A 23,587-nucleotide genomic window follows, 5' to 3' on the forward strand; every position below is an offset into this window, starting at 1 on the left:
TGTCTAACACACACATACACACACACACACACACACACACACACACACACACACACACACACACACACACACTCTTTCTCTCTCTCTCTCTCTCTTTCTAAATCCCTCATCAAGCTTCCTCCCCAAGCCCCTGGCTCTTTATTTTCTTCCTTCCTTCTTTTCTCCTCTTTTCTCTCCCTTTACACTCATGCTTAATGCTTTCTAGGCTCTAGGATAGTGAAGTTTAATTCATTCTCACAAGGGATGTGGGGGCTTTTGATATAGAGAAATAAAGCCAGAATTTATTCATTTTAAAGTACGTGGTTTCTCTCACCTAAGGCATTCTTATCCACAACTATAATTCTTCCCAGTTGTGTGATATCATGCAGTTTATTATATCTGTTCTGTGTGTTTTCTTAAGTTACTCAGAGATCTTGTCTGGTCAATAAGGCAGCTTGAAGCCCAGGGAGATGAACCCACTAGTGTAGAGTCCCTTGATTAATAAGCAGGAGAGGAAGTGGTAAAGACCAGATCTCTGGACTCTAAGACCAGCCCCATATTTCAATGTCAACTTGCTTCCAATAATGCCTACAGAGCAATAGGCCAAATAAACAGACAGATTAATTCTAGAATCAAAACACATTTCCTAGGCTTCAACATCTGCTCTCAGTGGGGATTATTTGGAAATGTGCATTTTTTTCTAAAAAAGACTTTTTTGGATTTCCAGTCCCTATGATAAACTGCCTTTCTTTTTTTCCTACCCTAAATCAAATTAATGACAGTAGTATTTCTTCAGCAAGTATCACTGTTTTTTTGCAAATGCTACCAATAGTAAAGTTAGATCATTCAGTGAGTGGCTTAAGAGGCAGCTGTCAGTGTCGTTCTGTAGTTCTGTCACCACATGGTCCAGCTTCCTCTGCAGGGAAGCACCTCACCTCCATGCCCACCACAAAGTCAGGCCTCATACTTAGATTTCTTTTGCAGCTCTGGCAGAGGCTTGGGCCTCTTGTGTAGATAGTAAATGCTCAATGAACATGTGATAAATACATGAAGAAAAGTGCTGGTGACTTTTAATATCAACTTGGGGGAATTTTTATGTTTTGATAAATATGAGAGCTAAACATTAAATCTTTGATAGTTTCATTAAACTTATTTTACAGGGTTAAAAAAACAAGCTAGATACTCCTAATAGGTGATAGATTAAATAAATTATAGTCATCTATACTCTGAAAAACACACAGCAATAAAAAAAAAAAAAAGATATGTTTTAGAAAAGTATTTAGGGACCTGGGGAAATGTTCAGAATAGGATGTAAACTAAAAGATGTGGTTCATATGTCTAATATCAACAAAATCATTTACACACACAGCTGCAAAACTTTATATAACTATAACTATTTCTATTACTATGTATATGTATAAAACTATATAGACTAGAAGGCTGTAGATAAAAATCTTAGTAATAGTTGTTTCTGAGTTGTGGAATATGGGTGATCTGCTTTGTACTCATGGATATATACTCCCTGATGCAGATGGAAAACATTTTTTTTTTTTTACCATTTATATATAGGCCACATTTTATGTTAACTTGTTTTAGTACAAAGTCTAAAAAACACTGCTTAGGGAACTTGTGGTGCCACAACCCAGTCTTAAATCTCAGAAGATTTTATTTGCAGTGCTTTATTATTAATTTATTGTAGACTTGAGGGAAAATGAGTTGGAGGAAGGCTGGCCCAGTCAGAATATAAGGTAAAAGTACCAGCTTCCCTGATTTCTCTAAAAGGTCCTGAGAAAAGCAGTTGTCCCACTGTTATCACAGATCCAAATATGGCTCTTATTATTTAGATAAAATGAAGCACCTCTCTTCTCATATGATATGTCTGGATGCGAATTCTGCTACCTAGCACCATGAGATAGAAAAATTCGCATACTATTTATTTTATGCCACAAAAGAAATTAAAAAGCACTGTAATATATCCAATGTTTCAAAATACATGCCGTTTCACACTTCCTGAGCATAAACAAAGATGAGGATGACTTAAGGGGACCGTCCAATTCAATTACACATCAACCTTCTAAGTATAATCAGCCTATTAACAGAAGTTGCTTCTTTACCCACACTGCATTCATATATTGTCAGTCTTCATTAAGAGAGTATTCATAGATCATTGATTTTCACTAATATAGAATAATTCCCTCTAGTTTCAGTCACTTGATTAGGTTCTAAATATCGTAAGTATGCCTGTTTTCTGCAGAATTTTAATCTTTGAAAATAAGCCATTAAATAGAACTTTAGAGGGGATAAAAGTCCTTTTATGACTTTCTTGTGTTGCTTGGCAAAATAATCCAAAGGCTGTAATATTCCACACTCTTTACCTTGAAATCAAGAGGCCAGAATCTAAGGTCCATGAGGGCAAGAATTTTTATCCTTTGTTTATTGATAGATTCCAGGTAGCCAGAACTGGGTTTGGCACATGATAGGTGTTAAATAAACCCTTCTTGAATGAGGGGAGCAGCTTATTCTCCATTGAGTAATTGACATAACAGAAGAAATCACTTCTCTTACATAAACTGCTGTTACTTGAGGACATCCTGTAGGTATAATGATGAATGCCGGAATCAATGATAGCATCCACTCTGTCCGGACGGAGCTGAAAAGCAGTTATTTCCCTATAGTTTATTCATGGTATTAAATCTTCAAACACTACTCAGTCAAGGTGCTACACTCCCTGAGTTCAGTGTCAAAATCTCCAGTTATGGTCACAGTTCTCAAACTCTGTGCAGAGGTGTCCTATGATGACACAAGGAACTAAGTCATAGGAAATCTGTAAGATATTTTAACATTTTGAGAAAAGCCTAGTAACATCTGCTGGACACCACAGGGACCATTAACTCAAGATAGCTCACAGTTTCAATCTAGATGCTACATTCCTTTTAATTATTTTGATTTCTGTGAAGCTGGGTTTTGGATACTGCTGTGTATGACCAGTCAATCAAATCATTCAGTGAGAAACAAGAAACAAAGGGGTCAGGGTCCAATTTGGTTTTAAAGTTATGCAGTACCCACCAGGCAAACACATTCATTAGTGCAGTTATTTAGGAAGGAAGCAAAAATACTGTTGTTTTTTTTTTCAATTTATGGGTATAATTATTTCAGACCAGGCACAGTGACTCACGCCTGTAATTCCAGAACTTTAGGAGGCTGAAATGGGTGGATCACTCAAGCCCAGGAGTTTGGAACCATGCTGGGCAACATGGAAAAAAAAGTCTCTACAGAAAATACAAAAATTAGGTGAGCATGCTGGCATGTGCCTGTAGTCCCAGCTAGGCAGGGAGGGGCTGAGATGGGAGGATTGCTTGAGCCCATAAGGTCAAGGCTACAGTGAGCCATATTTGTGCCACTGCATTCCAGCCTGGGACCAGAGGAGATCTTGTCTTAGAAAAAAAAGATCAGATGGCTACTAAATTATTAGGACATAAGTACTTAAGTTGTTTGGACCTAGCTATTTAATAAACTTACCTATTAGGCATGTCTTTCAACCTCAGGGAATTGCAAAAGAAAAAATACAGAGACATTAAGACTGTGGTAAAATTTTAGCAACACTAAGAGTTACGACTTCATGCTTCTTCCTTCTTTGTGCATTGCTTAGGAAGAATCAATGTTCTGCTAACTGGGCACTGCTAGAAACGACGATGGCCTTTCCTCGGAAATCTCAAACCCCACATTTAACATGGAGTTCCAGACGGACAATGTGGGCTTCCCTGACAGGAACCGGTTGACCCACTGGCACTCCCAACGCCCATTGCAGGTGCTGCTCTTGGAGTACTGAGCTGGAGGCATCCCTTGGATCACAGGCAGTATCCTATAGGAGCTGGAGGACTGGTGCACTGACCCCTGGGAACTGAAACCAGCTTTGGTTCTTTTAATTCTACCAGCCTTTCCCAGACACCTAATCCATACCCCGTGCTCAGGGTTGGGGAATGATTTACTTATCCGGCAGCATTAGCTATTCAACTAGAGAGCCAGCTTCCTGGATCATTTCTTATATCCTATGAATATTTATAGAGAATTCAAAGATGAGAAAAGTGATCAGTGCCAGAGGCACAGCAAAGAGAAAGTGCAGGCTAAGTTTAGAGGAAGAGAAACAAAGAGGGTGGCCTTTTGTCCTGGGCTAGAATAGAGCTGTGACTTTAGAATGAATTTAGGGAAGTTGGTGCTGTTCCATTCTGTGAGTGGAATGCCTGTGTCTACACCCGCTCTTCAGCTACCATCCCCACCCCTGAAGAAAGCGACCTCATGGTTTCTCTATTGAACCTCCATTTTGAGTTGCCTCAAGTGTATATCCCTAAAAATAACATTGATCTTAATAACCCATGGTTTGTAAGCTATGAAAATTGGCTCTGTTTTGTATTGAAATGATGAATATTAGCTATGCATATATTTTGCATGTATCACTTTTAATTTAATCTAGAAATAAAGCACTTTATCTCAACTGCCATTTGGGAACTGCTTTTCTGAGTCAGACTATGAAATCTCAAAGCAACTCTAGAACTCTTGAGATCAGATGTAAGGTAGATGGGGCTACTCTGCTCCATCATATCAAGTCCCTCCCATCACGAAGACTGAAAGAATTCAGAGTATCAAATATAAAAGCAAGAAGGTACCCTAGTCCCTGAGGGCTTGAAGACCACACCCCTACACCCCTGCTTCTCAAATTGAGCAATGAGGCTGATGGGCAAAGGAGTGCTGCAAAGGAGGAAGTCAGTTTTAGGGTAGATAAGACTTTGCAGACAAAAGTTGGAAAATCCTTAGGCAAATTCAGTCCTGGGGGAGCAGAAGCCTACTTAGAGCCTGAATTATTCAGATGTGTCACCCACAATCATTAATTTAACTATGGCTTGGTCACAAATTGCATACTTCATTATTGCCATGCAGACACAGATGGAAGGGCGCACACGAGAGAAAATATGAATGATTTATTTTGAGGGATGTTTTTAGGACAAGTGTATCATTAACAGTCATTGAGGACGTAGCTGCTTTAAAACCTGCTACTCCAAGTGTGCACCACCCATCAAGACCATCCACAGCACTCGGCAGCTGATTAAAGAAGCCCATCTCAGGCTCCAACCAGGACCACAGGATAAGAATCTGCATTTTGCAAGAGGCTTGAGTGACTCATACGCAAATTAAATTAGGAAAGCACTGGATTAGGTTCCTGTCAGAATCACCTTGGGGATGTTTAGATACTCAAGGACCCCAGACCCACTTAGGCCACTTAGCTCAGAATGGCTTGGGGTGGGGTCCAGTCATGATAGATGTTAAAGCTTTGCAGGTACCTCCAATGGGCAGACAGGACTGGGAACCCTCAGACTGGATCAACAGCGTAGGGATGGGCTTCACTTGCACCTCAGCCGTACCAAATATTCATATAGTCATGTTTCATTCATTCAACTCTGTTCTGGCACTGTGCCCTGCCTTAGGTACAGAGAGCCATCCATGACCTCATGGACCTTAAAGTCTGAAACAGACATATTTTGAACTAATTTTACAGAACTGTTTTATTAAGATGTACTAATTCTACAGAAGTCTATGTGCTTTAAAAAAAAAATCATAGGCGAGGCATGGTGGTTCACACCTGTAATCCCAGCACTTTGAGACGCTGAGGTGGGAAGATTGCTCGAAACCAGGCATTCGAGACCAGCCTGGACAACATAGTGAGACTGCACCCCCAGCTACTTGGGAAGCTGAGGTAGGAGGTAGTCTTGAGCCCAGGAATTCAAGGCTTGAGTGAGCTACAATCACGCCACTGTACTCCAACCTGGGTAACAGAGTGAGACCCCTGTCTCAATGAAAAAAATTAAAAATTAGCCTGGCATTGCAATGCACATCTGTAAGCCCTGCTACTCAGGAGACTGAGGTAGGAGATTCCCTTTACCCCAGGAAGTTGCAGTGAGCCGTGGTTGTGCCACTACATTCCAGCTTGGGCAACAGAGCAAGTCCTTGTCTCTACAAATTAAAAAAAAAAAAAAGTAATAATAATTTTTAAAAATCATAAGAACAACAGGTACAAAGAAAATAATATCATGAAATATCATTTTGAAATAAAACTAAAACTAGATTCAAGTCACAACTCTGGTGGGTTATTTGACCTACAGCGAGAATATTTCCTAAAATAAAATGGGGCCAGTGGTTCAATTTCACACCTTTGTTGTGAGGATTAAAAGTGTCTGTTTGACAAAAGTTACTTTGCCGGCATCTTGACCACAGAGAAAACTAAGACTAGAACCCAGACCCCCTAACTGCTGCCCTGTGTTCTTTCCTCAGTCCCACATTGCTGGGCTGCGGAGAACATGGGGCGGGAAGAGCGATTGGTAAGAGTGAGTCAGAAAAGCTAGTGCAATGGTGGTGGCATGTTCCTGTAGCTGGTCGTAAGTTTGCTGACACGCCAGCAGAGATTCCTTCAAAGTCATCCAGGAAGTTTTACAGAATAATAGAAAGTATATATAAGAGCCAGAGAGATGATATGAGGAAGAAAAGTGTATGATGCAGGATAAAGGATGTGGATTTACTTAGCCAGAAGACGGGGCTCTGAAGAGTAACTTAATGATACTTGAGACACACAGAAGGTGACAGAATTTGGACTGATGGCCAGCTGTTTCCCAAAGCTGCTGAAAACAGCTTTGAAACAAGAAAAGAGGGAACTTAAGGGAGCTGGTCCCTGATGTGAAGGCATGCTGACTGTCCCAGAGAGGGTGGTTCTGGGAGGTTAGTAGAATTAAGGATTATTAATACCTGATAGGGGAGGGGGAAATATTGGGTAAAGCATACCAGACAATGAGAAAGAGTTAAATAGAATCTTACTGGAAACAGAAAACATGTTGGTAATTCAAGATTCATGAACTTCTAGGTTCATGAATTGGATTCTTGGAATCTTGGAATCATGGAACTACGGATGAAACATTTTGTTTAAAGAAAAGCACGATATTTGAATATTAAATCATCAGGATTCATCAGATGTATGGACCTCTTTCTCTCTGACTTACTTTGACTACAAATAAAACCTCCCTTTGTATCAAAAAGGATGGACTAAATGTTCATTTACCACATATACCACAGTGAATCCTTCCTTCACCTTCTCATCAGCATTCTTGATATATTAGTTTTGCTAACTGAAAATGAAAGGGCCAGGTATTAAGATTTCATCTGCTCTGCAGAGTGAAATGCAAAACGAAGCTGCTAATGATTAGCAGTCTGCGCTAATCAAGAAATAATCACAGCAAGAATTCACGGGTAGGCCTTCCACCCATCTCCTGCTTCTCAGTTAAGTGATCTCAACAAGTGACAGAAGAGCAGCAGCAATCCTTCCTTCAGATGACTGAGGACCCCTGGCTTCCAAAGACTTACTGATTTCTAAGTCTTGAGGATCGCACTCAGAATGCCCAGATCATGTATTCAGCCAGTACCACTACCAGGAAAAATTGCTGCCTCCAAAAAGAGTTGCAAAATCTTCGTTGCTTAGTCCTTCAATGCAACTGAGCAACAACAACAAATTTAATAAAATAAAATAGGCCAGGGGCGGTGGCTCATGCCTGTAATCCCAGCACTTTGGGAGGCCGAAGCAGGTGGATCACAAGGTCAGGAGTTCAAGACCAGCCTGGCCAACATGGTGAAACCCCATCTCTACTAAAAATACAAAAAAATAGCTGGATGTATTGGCACACACCTGGTAATCCCAGCTGCTTGGGAGGTTGAGGCAGGAGATTGCTTGAACCTGGGAGGCGGAGGTTGCAGTGAACTGAGATCGCACCACTGCACTCCAGACTGGGTGACAGGGCAAGACTCTGTCTCAAAAAGATAAAAATAAAAATAAAAATAAAATGAAATAAAATAAACTTGGTTGGGCCTCTTTAATCTCCCATTTGCAATTCATGGTACCTCGAGATGGCCAAAATATACTTATAAACCTTAGGTGGATTTACAATTAGAACCGTAAACTACTGAGTGCTCAACAAACAATTGAAGAAAATCACTTAGCAGGAAATCCTGCACAAAAGAAACAACTTCTCTGAAGGCTGGCAAAGTGAGGAAAATACATTAAATTTCATATTTCTGTTTTCAGTAAGTGAACATGCTAGGTGTCTGTGTCATGTGACAATTTACATAGCAGAGTAGCCTATTGAGAAATTAGAAATTATTTTCTTATGGGCTCACTTCATTAAAATGAGAGGAATTTTTGCATTCCATTCCAAAATGGTAGCTAGGCCCTGAAGTCTGGTTTTCCCCACCTGTGGGAGAGAATGAGCAAATGGATTTGTGTTGAGTTGTCTGAGAGGCAAAGGGATCTGAATGCCAGAGAGGAGTATGCCTGGTGTCAGGAAAGTAATCGACTTCTTGGGGACTAGGAAAAAAAGGGAGTTGTAACTGTTGATAGAGATCTGAGCAGCTTAAAAACAGTGTGTCCATGGTAGTGGGACCTCCCTAGGAATGCCTCCCATGGGGCCTTGGTCTTCTTTTCCGTGGCCTAGGTTGGAACAGAGGAGACTTGGCCAGTGAAGAAAACAGATGATTAAAATACACTTCTGAGGGAGCCCCAGGGCTGGATCTCCAGCCTGTGGAGGCTGAGAACACAACAGTATCCTGGGTGAGATCATAAAGTAGCCAGAGTCCATATGTCAAGACTTCTCTGAGCCCTTTGAGTGGCGTTAAAGAGGGAGAGGGTACCCCAGTGAATGGCTGGGGCCAGTCTTCTTATCAACCTTCAGGGTCAGAGAACAGAAGTAATTTACATGAATTTAGAAAATATTTTAAAATGTTATATTAATCGCACTCAAACGCCATGCAGTAATTTCTACCCATCACATCTGATTCTTAAAGAAACCAAACTGAGCATTAAGCAAGAATTTTGAGGCTGATGTTTAAAATGTGGGGATATTTCAAAGAATGATAATACAGATTGGGACATTTACTATCCATTATTTCAGGTGTGATGCTTACTTTATGAGTGTCTTCTCAATTTCATAGACTAGACACTTTTAGGGTTCTTATCTTTAATAGATGATTCAGGAGTTGTTGCCAGAAAATCTTTTGCTTGTAGTTTTTTCTGAATAGTAATGCATTTTGTGTATGAATTTCAAGTCCTGACCATGTCTGCTATTGACAGATTCAGAGTACACACAGGAAATTGATTATTTTATTGTTCTACTATTTTCCTTTATAAAAGTACGTCAGAGAATATTTTCTGAAATAAAGGTATAACCACATCATAAAAGCTGCCGAGATAATAAGCTGTCTTATACCAGTATGTGATCACTCAAAAGAGAAAAGCGAGTTTATGGTATTGAAAAGGATTTGTGAAAATCACCTAGGCAGTAGGCTCCTTGTTAAAATCTTTAGTTTTATCCAATCATTGATCTCTTGTTTCATTAGCCATCAACTATAAAACAAAAACCGCAGCAGTCTTGATCTAATCATTGCCTCAAGCTTGCTATGACCCAGTGCAGAAAAATTATGGCCAAAAGAATTCAGCTTACCTCACACTGCTAATGGATTTAAATCTTACTCACTGTAGGATAGGCATGGACTAACTGGCATGGTTTCTCCTGTCAGTGACACTAGGGCAGCATTACTGCAAGAGCAGTGTCTTTGCTGTCAGCCACTTGTATCACCTTGGGTAAATGATTTCACCCCTCTGGGCTTTAGTTTTCTCACAAGGTATCTGAGATGGCTAAAATAACGATCACTAAGCCCCTTCCAGCTCTGCAATTCTGTGAATCTATTACTTACATTTATACACTTAGGAAAGCCAAAAACATCACTGGAACAAATGCACTGATCTAGAGATGATGCCTCAGAACATGCCAGCTTTCCTAATTTAAAAGAAGATGCACCACTATTAAGATCTGCCTGTTTGACAAACTATTCTTTGCATCTATTAAAACAAGCATCCAGACAGATTATGCCACACAAACCAAATAACCTGATTCAGATGAAAGAACTGCTATGGTGTATAAAATCTTATATGCAGATATGAGGTGCTGATTGAACCTAGAGTGAATATATTATTCAAAATTTGAATTTATGTAACTTTCAAGCAGATCTAGAATACCCTGATCTTTACTTATTCAACAGAGAACTTAAATAAGCAATTCTCTGTCTGGCATGGAAATTTATGTAAAAGTTCTGAAGCTCTGTCTCTCTAATTTTCAACAAGAAATAAGGAAAAAAAGAAGAGAACCAACAAGATTTTAGAAGAGGAATATACAATAAACACACTTACGACACATGCAATGAATGAGATCATTGCTTATCTGTTCCTTTTCTTACATTGTTTACTGTTCCTGCAAATAAGAAATACTTGATTTAAAGTGTATAAATATCTGTCTTTGTTGCTACCAATCCACTTAATGAGAGTCTTGGATTTTGAAATATTCTATTCAGTAGATGAGCAAATATCAGTAAATCACTTTATGAAACATTATGTATTGCTGAAAATGAAAAAAAGGTCAGTTTGACTTGCAATTCTGTGTCTTACAGTATAACATCAGGCAAGTTACTCAGCCTGCAGGGTCTCAGTTTCCTCCTCAGTAAATCGGATACAGTAATACTGTAAACATCATGCTTTTTATGAAGATTAAATCAAACAATGCATGTGTTGTATCTGTATAATAACTTTACAATTACAATTATCAGTTATAATTACTGATTCCATTATTAAGCTAGATTCAGTCTATTCAACTAGGTATAGTTTTACCACACCCAGAATCTTTTAAATATTATATATTCTTATTTAATTGTTGAGAAATAAACAGACTTTTTGAAACTTATTTTATATAAATGTAATGAATAGAAAGTACTTTTGCTATGAATGTTGTCTATTCTTGTTATTCATGATAGTTATGTTTTACAAAGTTACCAGGAACACTGAAATAGCAAATACTGAACATTTGCTCCGGAGAAATTTGGGGTTAGGTTCCTAGGAACTTGTGGTTACAAGATTTTGATCAGTCAGGATACAACCTTGATGTATGTGTGTTTCTGCTTAAATATGTCTGATTTAATATAAATGTTTGGTTCATTAACTTTAAACACACCACCAATGGCACTGTAACTCATGTCTGAGCAAAGCTTATTTTCTCAGTAAGGTTCATCACAGCCTTCTTGTACTTAGGAACATTAGCTAGCCCTTCAGCACTACCCTTGGGGGACATTTTAAATGGCAAAGTCACCAACAGAAGGCACAAAATGTGCAAAACACGTGACACTACATAGACTGCAAAAAGAGAGAGAGAGAGAGAGAGACTTGTTTACAGAATGACAGCGGAAACAGGAAGCCAGAATGTCACCATGTTCAACCTTAGTTGGGAATGTGTACTTGGCATGACTCACATTTTTCACAATTCCACACATGTCTGGGAATAACCCCAAAAGTGCCAGGAGAATTAATTTGGAGTTACAAATAAATCATAGTGGATTCATAAATACAGAATCCTCAAATAATGAGGATCAGTTGTGTGTATGCGTACACTTGCATGTATTTACATACAAAAATATATCTATTCCACACTGAATTGTGTGGCAGACCCTATAGTATTTTACTTATATCTTCTGCGTTACTATAATAATTCTGTAATGTGTTTCTGTCACTTTACTTATAACAAATTGAGGGCTGAAGAGCTAAAACCACCTGTGAACGTTCCCATGGATATAAGCAGAATTTAAAACTGGGTCTGACTTCATAGCCTCTCTCTGTGGCCTCTGGTATTCTGTGTAGCACCTATTTTACAAAGAAAAGAGTTTTGTAAGATCAAGCAAGTGGATAGGGATGACAACTTCCTGTTAAACTGGAAAACCACTATTTTTTACCATCATATTTGACTAAAATTTAAATAACCAAGGTAACTAAATTTGAAAAGAAAACTATAGACACTTAACTGCCTGTCATTATTTTAATATATGCTTCCAATTTTTACACATCCAACAAGTATTAATTAAATGCCTACTATGTGCCCAGAAGTGCAGTCATGAATAAAGGTGGTAATAACTGTGGTCCCTGCAGAGCACACCTCAGAATGGTTCTCTATCCATCCAGCCTTGTTAGTGAAGACACACATAACCCTAGGGCCACTTCAAACTCTGAAGGGTCAAAAATGAAAGAAAGGTTATTGCTAAATTTGATGTCATTACCTGTTAAACTAATGATGTCTGGGAACTATATGAAAGATTGCACTCATATCCATTTTTACTGTGAATGATAGATGTGTTCATAAAAGCTCACAACTGAAACAATAACTTTAAGGGATAATGTAGCCACCAGGATAGGACTCTCCCGTAATACCATACAACCACAAAGTATTACAATAAAGGCTTATTTCTTGTTCATGCAAAATCTAATGCAGTTGAATGGCTCTCTTCCATCTTGTAGCCAGGTCTTAACACACAATCAATTCCAAGTCTGGGGAAGATAAAAAGCAAATGGGTGTCTGATAAGCAAAGTCTCTGCTATAGACGCAGATGAATATTCTTATTAATGCTGGATAGAACCTAACCATTCCGATTATGCATAATCTTAAAAATCACTTTGATGAATGGTGGAAAATGGAGAATAACTATAGTTTAAGGATTCTTTTCTGTACATCAGATTTTCTCTCATTCATATTTTCTTCAAAAGTAAGTTTCTAAAGAGAATAGTTAAATGATGTTTTCTTCAGGATTTTGAATGAGATCTTGCTGATACGGATTTATCATAAAAAAAAAGAGGTTGGGGGAGGAAAATCACGAGCTGGCAGGCACAGAATCAGGGCCTATGATCTTTGCCGGTTGCCGTCAGTTAACTGGAGTTTGCTCGTATACTGGGTTAATGTCCCCTCAAATTCACGTCCCCCTAGAATCTCAGAATGTCATTTTTTTGGAAATAGGTTTTTTTTGCAACTATAACTAGTTAAGCTAAAATGAGATCATACTGGATTAAAGTGTGCCCTAAGCCCAGTGACTAGGGTCTTTTTTCTTGTTTTCCCTAAGACAGGGTTTCACTTTGTCACCCAGGATGGAGTGCAGTGGTGCAACCTCAGCTCACTGCAGCATCAACCTCCCAGGCTAAATGGATCCTCCCACCTCAGCCTCCCAAGGAGCTTGGACTACAGGCATGTGCCACTATGCCTGGCTAATTTTTAATTTTTTGTAGAGAAAGAGTCTCACTACGTTGCCCAGGCTGGTATCAAATTCCTGGGCTCAAGCAGTCCTCCAGCCTCAGCCTCCCAGAGTGTTGGAATTACAGGTATGAGCCTGCTCTCAGTCACATCCTTTTCTTCAGTCCCTATCCCAGGCACCTCCCCAGGTCCCGACTGGTGCACAGCCTGGAAGACTGCTTCCATTTTATACAGAAACTCACACTAGCACCTGTTGTGAGTTTCTGTATAAAAAAACCCATTGCCCCCTTGTTGCATGTTCCTCAAGATCATCCAGTATCTAGATCAGGAGTCAGCAAACTTTTTACGTAAAGAACCACAGAGCAAATATTTTAGGCTTTGTGGCCTGGATCATCCCTGTTATAACGACTCAATTCTGCCATTGCTGCATAAAAGCAGCCACAGACAGTATGCAAATGAATGAGTGTTATTCCAGCGGCTCTGCCAAGCATTTCAGAAATTCTAGTAAACATGCACCCATCTGGAGAAGGCAACTCAAGCTGCAACTCATTCTGCAGGAGACCCAGAAGATGCTTGATCAAAGTGCAGCTTGATGGGGTGGAAAGGTAGGGATTCACAGATCCCAGCTGCTCACCCTCATCAGACGAAGTAGCTGGCAGAAGCAATGAGCTGTAGTTCTATTATTCCAACACAGAAATCACCCCAGTTCAAGAGCCTATTATTCACAGGGGTGGGGGCAGCATACCTGAGCAGAATGGTCCCCTTGCATCTTGATTCAGTTGATTGGATTTTCTATCTTCTTTTTCTTTCCCTTTTGTTTAGAAGTAATTTCAAGCCAACTTGGTTAATTAGGCAGAGCATTTCCTAGAGGAGCACAAGACAGCCACCACGTGGAAGGTGACGCCCTGCAGAAGCTGCTGCTGGGTGTGGCTGCAGGCAGTGAGGGAGGATGGCCATCCGAACTGCATTCAGGGAGCTGTACTTGATAGTTCAGGAGGCCATAGTGTGGGTTTGCTTTTCCACTGCCCCCTGGTCTTTCTCCTGTACTCGCAGTAACGTGAGATGAAGCCTCTACCTTATACTCTAAGGCTAGAATTCAGGTTGCTGTTTCGTTCCGTACGCGTGGTCTCCAGCCCAGCATGCTTGCATTAAAGGGTGGTGTCCTGCCACGGTCTTCACAGCCTATCCTTTCCTAGAACCCAGGACTGCAGCAGGCCTTGCTACCGTCTGCCAGGCTCTCCCAACACCAGCACACTGTTGGTTCATCTGCATGCTCCCTGGGCCCAGAGCCTCTGATGCTGGTGCCATCTTCCTATCGGGCTTTCAACCCTTAACCGGGGACACCCCCACAAAGACTACTCCTGCTGTTGGGACTCAGAAAACAATATCTCAAAATGAAGGCCTGAGCAACAGCTTCAGAAGTGGTTTTTCTCTGACATTCTCCTACCCTCCTGTCTCCCTGTTCCATTCTCCCCCAAGGCTAGCCTGGAAACCTGCTTCTCCAAGGCAGGTCATAGAAACCATAACCCCCTATTCCCCAAAGCCAGCCATAAAATCCTAAAAACTATTACTCTAATTTTCCCCTCACTCCCCTCACCTTTCTGTGTAAAAACTGACCAGAAAGAAATTATCTGATCAACCGTGTTGGAGAGTAGGACATTAGACCCCCTTTCCCGAGAGGGTCCTGCCCCACACCCAGAAGTTAGGAGTGCTGCTCAGAGAGACCAAAAAGACTTTTGATAGACAGGCCTTGCTGGGTATCCCTACTCTGTCCAACAGCGTTAGATCATTCCCTTTTTGTGCTATCATATTTCTACATGGCTGCCCTTACTTTGCTGAAGTAACCATAAAAATGGCCAATTTCTACTGCATTTGGGTCTTCATTCTGAAGGCTGTTATGTATACATATTGCATACATTTGCATGTCTTTTCTCCTATTAACCAATCTGCCTCATGTCTGACTACTTGCTCCCTCTAGTAGGAGGCCTTGCTTTCTCTGCTCCGCGCCAACAGTTGGGTTGACACCAACCCAAGCCAGGAGCCAGTTTAGCTTCCTAGGCCCTCTCATCTGTCTGGTGCTGCCACTTTCCAAGATCGTTTCTGCTCAAAGCAGCTTCAGAGTGGAATGGATGGGAGGGCACACTGCAGAAGGGGGTATGAGCTGGGTGTGAAGGGGGTACTGGCACAAGTCAGGACCAACCTGAGCCATAGCTTTCGGTGCACCACACCCTATTCATTCCCTTCTTGCCTATCCAGCAACCTGGTTTCTGCAACAGGGAGGGCTGAGCCAGTCCCATGAACAGCCAAGACTAAGCCATCAAGTAAAGGCTGCACTTTGTTTTTTCCTTTTCCTGTGGAATATATTGATGACGGCTAACAAATTACCCTCAAGTTCCATTTCCCAGGTCTGAGGGTGTTTGAATTCAGGAAAACAGCTGGATGCTCTGTTGTCTTGAAACTGTATTTAAATTCATGAAAAACTAGTTTTACCATGTGCCGACTTTTTTTTTTTTTTTTTTGCAGAAAGAATAACTCTCCCATTTGCTAATTGATGTGATAAGCAAACACACACCTTCTCCTCTTCCATCATTACCTCCAAAATTTAAGTTAACAGAAATATTCTGCTTCAACAGAGAGAACAAATGGCCTGGTTATTAATTCATGGAAAACAGGTAAAAATTTTCCAGTGACTTTTTTTTGAGATGTCTATTTTAAGAGATTTGATGGGGAGTAGGTTACAAGATGGAATATGCAACCTTTAAGGGAGCAAGAATCAGGAGTTTCAATTCACTGGCTGCTTGTCAAAGGTTGATACACAACCTGTGCCCCCAAACATACAGAGTTTGTCTCCAGATTTCATGTGTTTTGCAACCTCATCCTATGCCTGAATGTCAAAGCCACCTTTAAAAAAACAATGTTGTTTAAACTAACTAGAAAAATATAGTAAAATGATTCCTTGCGATTCTCTAGGTAAAAGAGTACATTTTTCTTAAGAAAAACAGTGGTAAGAATAAAAGCCAAGCATTGTTTCAGACTCTCTCCAGTTTCCAAAACACCATTTACAAAATAATTACACCTACAGTTTATGCATGATTCATTAGACAGCAGAAAAAATGTACTGCTAAATTTTAATTGCGTGGAAAGAGTAGGCACCATGAAATATGCCCCCAGCTTCTCTGGATTATAACCTGTTCGGTCACGTTTCTGCCACAACATAAATCTTGTCCAAATAGTTTATCTTGATTACATTATAAGAGTATTTTAGTTTCATGATGTGATAGACCGCCGAAGAATTTATTTTAGTTAAGCAACTAGAAGGTCAAATAATCAGTTTTCAATATTTCAGGTTTTACTTGTGAAAGTTAATAGGCTTGAATCACAGGATCGCCTGCAAGATGAATCACAGGGTCCCCTGCAAAGATGCTGAGAATGTAATCTCAGAAAAAAAAAAAAAAAAAAAAAAAAAAATCAGTTCTTGGCACACTAAAGTAGTTTTAAAGATTACAGTTTTCCTTTCCTTTCCTCCCACCCTCTCCTGCCAAGGTAAAAAAGGGATGATGTCCTGCATTATACAGACATTGGTAGGGGACCTCTCTATTACACATAACACAGCATGCATGATCCACTCTAATTGCAGACGGAATCTAGAAAACAGAATAGATATCACATCTTATGTAATACACATTAGGCATGATAGACAACATCTTGCAGAATACACACAGCTCTTCAGCAGATGCAAGCTGCTGCAATACTTCATCAGAAGGAGCCAGGGTGATAGAATGAGCACCTGAAATGGTATTTAGGGGTCTTACGACAGCCAGGTCTGCTGAGCTCAGCCACCCTAAAGGCTTTGAGTGACATCTACCATTAGGCTCTGGTTCTGAAAACTGCCTGTGAAGGAGGAGCATGATCCGCATGACAGGCCAGCACTTGGTTTTCAGGGTCTCCCCGCGATCACTATTCTTGCACGTACCTGTGGTCTTTAATGGCGTCTTCTCTCCTAGCAAGAGTTTTAACCTCTTGGCGTGGATTTTGCCTTGATAATGGGAATCAGCCACCACCGCTGAAGTGAATGACATGTTGCAGAGTGTGCAGCACTTGTTCTTATCCACCATGTCGGCATCACTTCCCTGCGTGGGGAGAAAGAAAGGCCACGTTTGAGAGAGACCCATTCCATTCTTTTACAAATGAGGCTTATCCCAGATTAACTAGTGTATTGATACATCTAGTTTTTGTTCTGCAATCTCTCTCTCTCTCTCTCTTTTTGCCTTGCTTTCTACTCATCTTCTTTTTAATTTTTTTTTAATACCTTCAGTTCTGGGATACATGTGCAGAATGTGCAGGTTTGTTACATAGGTATACATGTGCCATGGTGGTTTGCTGCACCCATCAACCCATCATCTACATTAGGTATTTCTCCTAATGCTATCCCTCCTCTAGCCCCCCCACCTGCTGACAGGTCCCAGTACAATCTCTTTTTCTTCATGATAATCATGATCAAAACTTACTCAGTGACTGACTTTGACATACAGTTAGTTAGTAGCTATTAACGCCAGATACTGGGATTTCAGGACAAATTTGTGGAGATGAGTTATCCAAATAAAAACGGAGCCCACAATTAAGAGAGAGCATATTGAGTCTGGCACAGTAAAGGAAAGCAGTCTCTAATTGGACCCATTATACTCATTAAAGTCAGTAAAATATCAGAGTTCAGATAGCCTGAATTATTTAGCAGAAATTATCATTTATTATTCTGCTCTGCTTTTGACCAATTTTAGCCTCACCAGGATACATGGCCACGATGTTCAAGATTTTTAAAGATTTCTTTAAGGAATTGAGTGTTTTTCATAATTAACTCGATTCTGTATCATAAAGCTATGATGACTATGCTGGCTGGATTTTCTGGGAGAGTTTGTGTAATTTTCCTTTTCTTCAGGAAAGGTGATTCATTAAATGCTGCACAAAATGCTTAAATCCAGCTGGAATTTTATTCCTTTGTAAGGCTTAAGAAAATGAACCATAATTCAGAAAAAAATAAAACCTTGGTCAGAGCCTGTGACCCGCTATTGTGCGCGCAGGTCATCAATTACCTATACTTATGAAGGGGAGAGTAATCCATTGCTTCCCCTCCTGCTTAGTTAGAAACGGAGGGTAGAACAGACTTTTAGATAAGAAGTTAATCTGTTCCTTAAGGGTGCAGCAATAGCCAAGCATCTCTTTGCTAAAGAGCCAGCTGCAATGAGTATATGGCCCCACGATGGCCCCTTCTCTTATTCCTAGTGAGCCCAGAGAGTACAATTTACAATTGGATGGTGAGGAGGATGAAGGTGGCACTGGCTGGAAGAAGGGAATTACATAGTTTATCTGCGGAGTAATAAGATGTCCAGACTGCTAGAGAGAGTGTTGCCTTACAAATTATGTGGTAGTTTGGAAATGAACTCCTTCCTCCTTAAGGCATTAGTCTGTAATATCTCTGATAATTAGCATTTCATCCTTGGAAGGAAGAGGGGTGTGTGTGTCCCAGGAGCAGGAGGCTGACCTGAAGTTCAGGGAGAGACTCCAAACATTGGTGCTGGGATGGAGGTGGTCAGTGAGTGGAAAAGGACCACTGGAGAGAGGAGGAGCTTTCCCAGTGGGTCCTCTCCTGCTAGGAAATCTAGTAGCCCTGAGGTTGTGCCCTTTGGCAATACTCTTGCTAAGAGTTTAAAGCCAAAGTGCTTTAAGTTTTCTCCACAGAGAAAAAAAAAACAAAAAATTATGAATACTTTTACATCTGTGTGGAATACTATGGAGATGAAATGGACCTGGAGGGAAGGGGCAGGGTTGGCTTCCTGGGCCCCTGAGCTACCTACCTCCCCTGTCAAGCCTAGGAGATGGCATGGAAGCCAGGGAGATGGCATAGACCAGGATCACCAGGAAGAGGCAAATCAGGGAGTTCCTGAAGGGTTCCAGCCCATTAAATGAGGAGTAGATCATGTAAGAGGAATGAAAGACCAAACTTGGTGTCTCTTTACTACATACTAGAGGATATATATTAGTCTCACTTTTTACAATTTGTATACATTTGAGGGGTACAAGTGCAGTTTTATGACACAGATATATTGCAGAGCAGTGAAGTCTGGGCTATTAGCATAACAAAGAACTAAAAGTAGAACTACCATTTGATCCAAAAATCCCACTAATGGGTATCTACCAAAAGGAAAAAAAATCATTGTGTTAAAAAGATAACTTCACTCTTATGTTTATTGCAGCACTATTCATAATAGCAAAGATACTGAATCAACATAAGTGACCATCAATAGATGATTGGATAAAGAAAATGTAAAAATATATATACACACACACACACACACGCACACACATACACACACACACACACACACACAACCATGGAATACTACTCAGTCATAAAAAAGAATGAAATCAAGTCTCACCCTTTTTTAAAAAGGAAGATTATCAAGGTGAAAGTGGGTGCTTGAATTATACCATTTTTTCTACCTACTTATACATGACATAGGTCAAAGAGTGTAATTTTTTAAAATTAGGAACAAGTTCATAAGCCAGAGCTTAATTCTCAGCTTTAGAACCTGTGTATCTGTTCATCTGTGCATTCTCTTTAGAATCTGTGCATCTGTTTCGCCACTTCCAATGGAAACTCCAGCCATGCCTGGCCTTTCTCCCTGAAGCTCTAACAGCTAGAAATGTCTAAAGAAAATCTAGGGGCCCAGAGACAAAGGCCAGCATCACCACACAAAATGACTGAGAACTAGTTTCCAGGGCAAAGAGTTGCCCTTAATGAATGAAAAATGGATTTATGGTATTCATTTACCCAACACATTTTTAAGGACCTACTAATTGTGTTAGATGCTGTGGTAGATGAATATGACTCCATGCCCTGTTATCAAGGAGGCTGGCACCAGGAGAATTGGAGAAGCAGACAGAAAATAAGGGGAAGTATTATAATCAAAGAACTAGAGTGTCATATTGGACTCACATTCTCCTAATTGTAAGATAAAAAAAAATAATGTAAATCAGGACTGTCTATATGGGTTTTCATCTTTAAGCCTTTCTTAAAGGAAATGCTGGAATGCCCTTCTGAATCACTCCATGTCTAAATCAGTTGTACTAGAATCTTTCTTCCTGGCTCATCTCATCACTTGCTTGAGGTGAAGCTGTTTCTTCTTCCTTCTTTTTTTTTTTTTTTTTTTTTGCTACAGGGTCTTGCTCTGTCACTCAGGCTGGAGTGCAGTGGTGCCATCATAGCTCACTGAAGCCTGGAATTCCTTGGGTTCAAGCAATCTTTTCACATCAACCTCCAGAGTAGCTAGGATCACAGACACATGCCACCACACCTGGATAATACTTTTTTATTGTTTGCAGAGAAAGAATGTCTACAACCTGTTTTCCGGGCTGGCCTTGAACTCCTAGGCTAAAGCAATGCTCCTGCCTTGGCCTCCCAAAGTGCCGGGATTGCAGGAGTGAGCCACTGCACCAACCGGAAACCACTTCTGGCTCTCTCTACTGTCTGGGAGAAGTGAGAACCAGTCTTTGGGTCTCCTGGGTGCCTTGTATATTCTTTTACAGAACATGGAATTACTGTACTTACTTGTTTTCATATTAGTCCGCCTCATGAGAGGATAAAACTTCTTTAAGGTCTAGGAAATTGTCTCATTGATAGTGAGGAGCCAGCACCTAGCACCTTTACCACACTGGAGGACCTTCAAATGTGTACTGAATGAATGGAGCAGAGGGTTCGTTTGTGGGATTAGTAACTTGTGTGACATAAAAGTCAAAAGAGGAGACAGGTAACACAGGGAGGTCTATGGCAACCCAACATTTTTCCAACTGACAGAAAGATGTCCAGGTAAAGAACCAGAGATGACAACAATTTATACACTAACTTGAGGGTTCAGTAGGGAAATATGTTAGTTTCGCAATGGTAGTTTTAATATATGTATTCCTAGACTTCTGTTTTCCTGGACAATCTCATTATCATATAGAAAAATAAAAAATAATAGAAGAGGAAAACCAATTGTTATATAATAATGTATCATGGGATATAGTTATGCCATAGTTGTACGAGAGGGACCAGGCAATTTTAGGTACCTGATAATAGAGGGGCTGTGAGGGCCTGAAAAGTTAGGCAGCCTTTCATGCCAACAGTACACACTTAGGGAGATACTTTATAAAAGGGGCCAGTTATTCACATAGTGCAATTTTAAGTGTCACTAACACTAACTGCTCTAATGACACTGATGGATACACAACTATGCAGAATTTTTTTTTCTTTTTTTTTGAGATGGAGTCTCACTCTGTCTCCCAGGCTGGAGTGCAGTGGTGCAGTCTCGGCTTACTGCAACCTCTGCCTCCTGGATTCCAGTGATTCTTCCACCTCAGCCTCCTGAGTAGCTGGGATTACAAGGATACACCCTACGTCTGGCTAATTTTTCGTATTTTTAGTAGAGATGGCCACCATATTGGCCAGGCTGGTCTCGAACTCCTGACCTGAAGTGATCTGCCCACCTTGGCCTCCCAAAGTGCTGGGATTACAGGTATGAGCCACCAACGCCCAGCCAACTATGCAGAATTTTAATTGCATATTCTTAGCTACCATAATCCCAAATTAATGGCTCTTTGCAACTCTAGATTATATCATCTGCTATGGTTTGAATGTGTTGGAAACTTAATCCCCAACACAACAGTGTTGAGCAGTGGGACCGTTAAGAGGTCTGAGCTGTCGTGAATGGATTCATGCTGTTACAGAGAGAGTGAGTTTGTTATCAAGAGAGTGGGATTGCTGTTCAACCCTCACTTCCTCTCGGTCACTATGTAATGCCCTCCACCGTGTTATGACACAGCAAGAAAACCCTCACCAGATGCAACCCCTCTGTCTTAGACTTCCCAGCCTCCAGAACCATGAGCTAAATACATTTATGTTCATCATGAATTACTCAGGCTGTGGTGCTCTGTTATAGTAGCACAAAAAGAACTAAGACATCACTTTCATTAGAGTGTCTTGCTGCATCCAGAGCAAGGTTGATACATGAACCAGGGTAGAAACTCCATAAAGTTTGATGAATTGACCTCAGTGAATATATTTAAAATTTCTGGCTTTAAGATTATCTTTAAAATATGAGTTTCAAACTGGAGGCAAAAATTCAGTCAGACTTTTTAAATGTACCGTCCATACTGCTGAAAGAAATAAAAAGAATGCTTGTGGAGTAACCTAAGGCTGCTCAGTCAAAGCATTTTGCAACATTAAAAAGTTTTCAGAAGAATTCAATCAGGATGGAAAACCTCACTGACTCTGGCTAGAAATCTAATCCCCAAACACGTTTCTCTTCTGTTATAAAGATTTCTTTAAGTTAATTCAGATGATTGTCCTCATTCTCTTTTGCTTTAGGTGAAGATAAAAAGCCTAAGAGGGAGATATGCACTTTCAGAATGGCAGAGTGAGGAGTTCGGTGAAACTCCTTATGGAGAAAACACACGTGTTAGGTAAGCTTCACTCAGGCATGCATCATAGTGCTGTTGGCCTTGAGTTCAATGTTAATCAAGCACTAGTACTTACATCCAGAAGGAGAGAGAGGAAATTCACTGATCTGTATGTGAGACCACTCCAGAAAATGCTAAAGAAACATGCATAGAGAGTAATGGAGTGATGGAAAAAAGTTGTCTAAATTTATGAATTCCAGAGATAACAATCGATAAAAAAGCATAGTGGATAGCATTGTTGTGAGGTTAAAAAGCAAAGAAATTTACTATATATATATGTATTTTTTTTTCAGTAAAGTATCTCTAAACAGAAACACACAAAACAAGGTTACATATGGATAGACTGACAAAAATATTGTGACCAGCAGTCTCCAAGACCTAATCCTGTATTTTACCTAGGAGCAGAGGCTCAGTATTTGCTAATTCAGTGATGATGACAACTTTATAGAACATAACTCCTGTGGAAAATGAGAATTAAATGTATTTGATTCAGGAGAAATAAAAATATATGTCCACATAAAAACTTTTACATGAGTTTTTATAGCCACATCATTCATAATAGCCCCAAAGTGGAAACAGCCCAAATGTCTGCCAACTGCAGAGGGAGTAAATAAAATGTGGTATGTCCATACAATGGCATGGTATTTGCAACCAAAAGAATAAAATACTGATAGAGGCTACAACATGGAGGAATCTTGAAAACATTACGCTAAATAAAAGAAGCCAATCCATCACAAAAGACCACATAATGTATGACTCTGTTTACATGATATTTCCAGAATAGGAAAATCTATAAACACAGAGAGTGAATTAGTGATTGTCTAGGAATCAGGGGGCAGTCGGGGAGCAGGGAGGAGGGAGGTGGGAAGGGAAATGAGGAGTGATTGCTAATGGGTAAAGAGTTTCCAAGGTTACTGTAGATCTGGCAGTCACACGGCTCTGTGAATATACCTAAAACCCTTGAATTT

General features: G+C 40.2%; 1 protein-coding gene across 1 annotated transcript in view; it reads right to left on the minus strand.

The window, feature by feature from the left end:
• ZMAT4 (zinc finger matrin-type 4) overlaps nt 1-23,587 on the minus strand; it is a 376,943-nt gene that overhangs the window by 146,587 nt on the left and 206,769 nt on the right. The window contains exon 4 of the mRNA XM_015145228.3: nt 17,098-17,254. Within this exon, the coding sequence (XP_015000714.2) occupies nt 17,098-17,254 (157 nt within the window). The remainder of the gene's footprint in view (nt 1-17,097; nt 17,255-23,587) is intronic.

Source organism: Macaca mulatta, chromosome 8, assembly GCF_049350105.2.
Source record: "Macaca mulatta isolate MMU2019108-1 chromosome 8, T2T-MMU8v2.0, whole genome shotgun sequence".
In the NCBI taxonomy this organism is placed as follows: Eukaryota; Metazoa; Chordata; class Mammalia; order Primates; family Cercopithecidae; genus Macaca; species Macaca mulatta.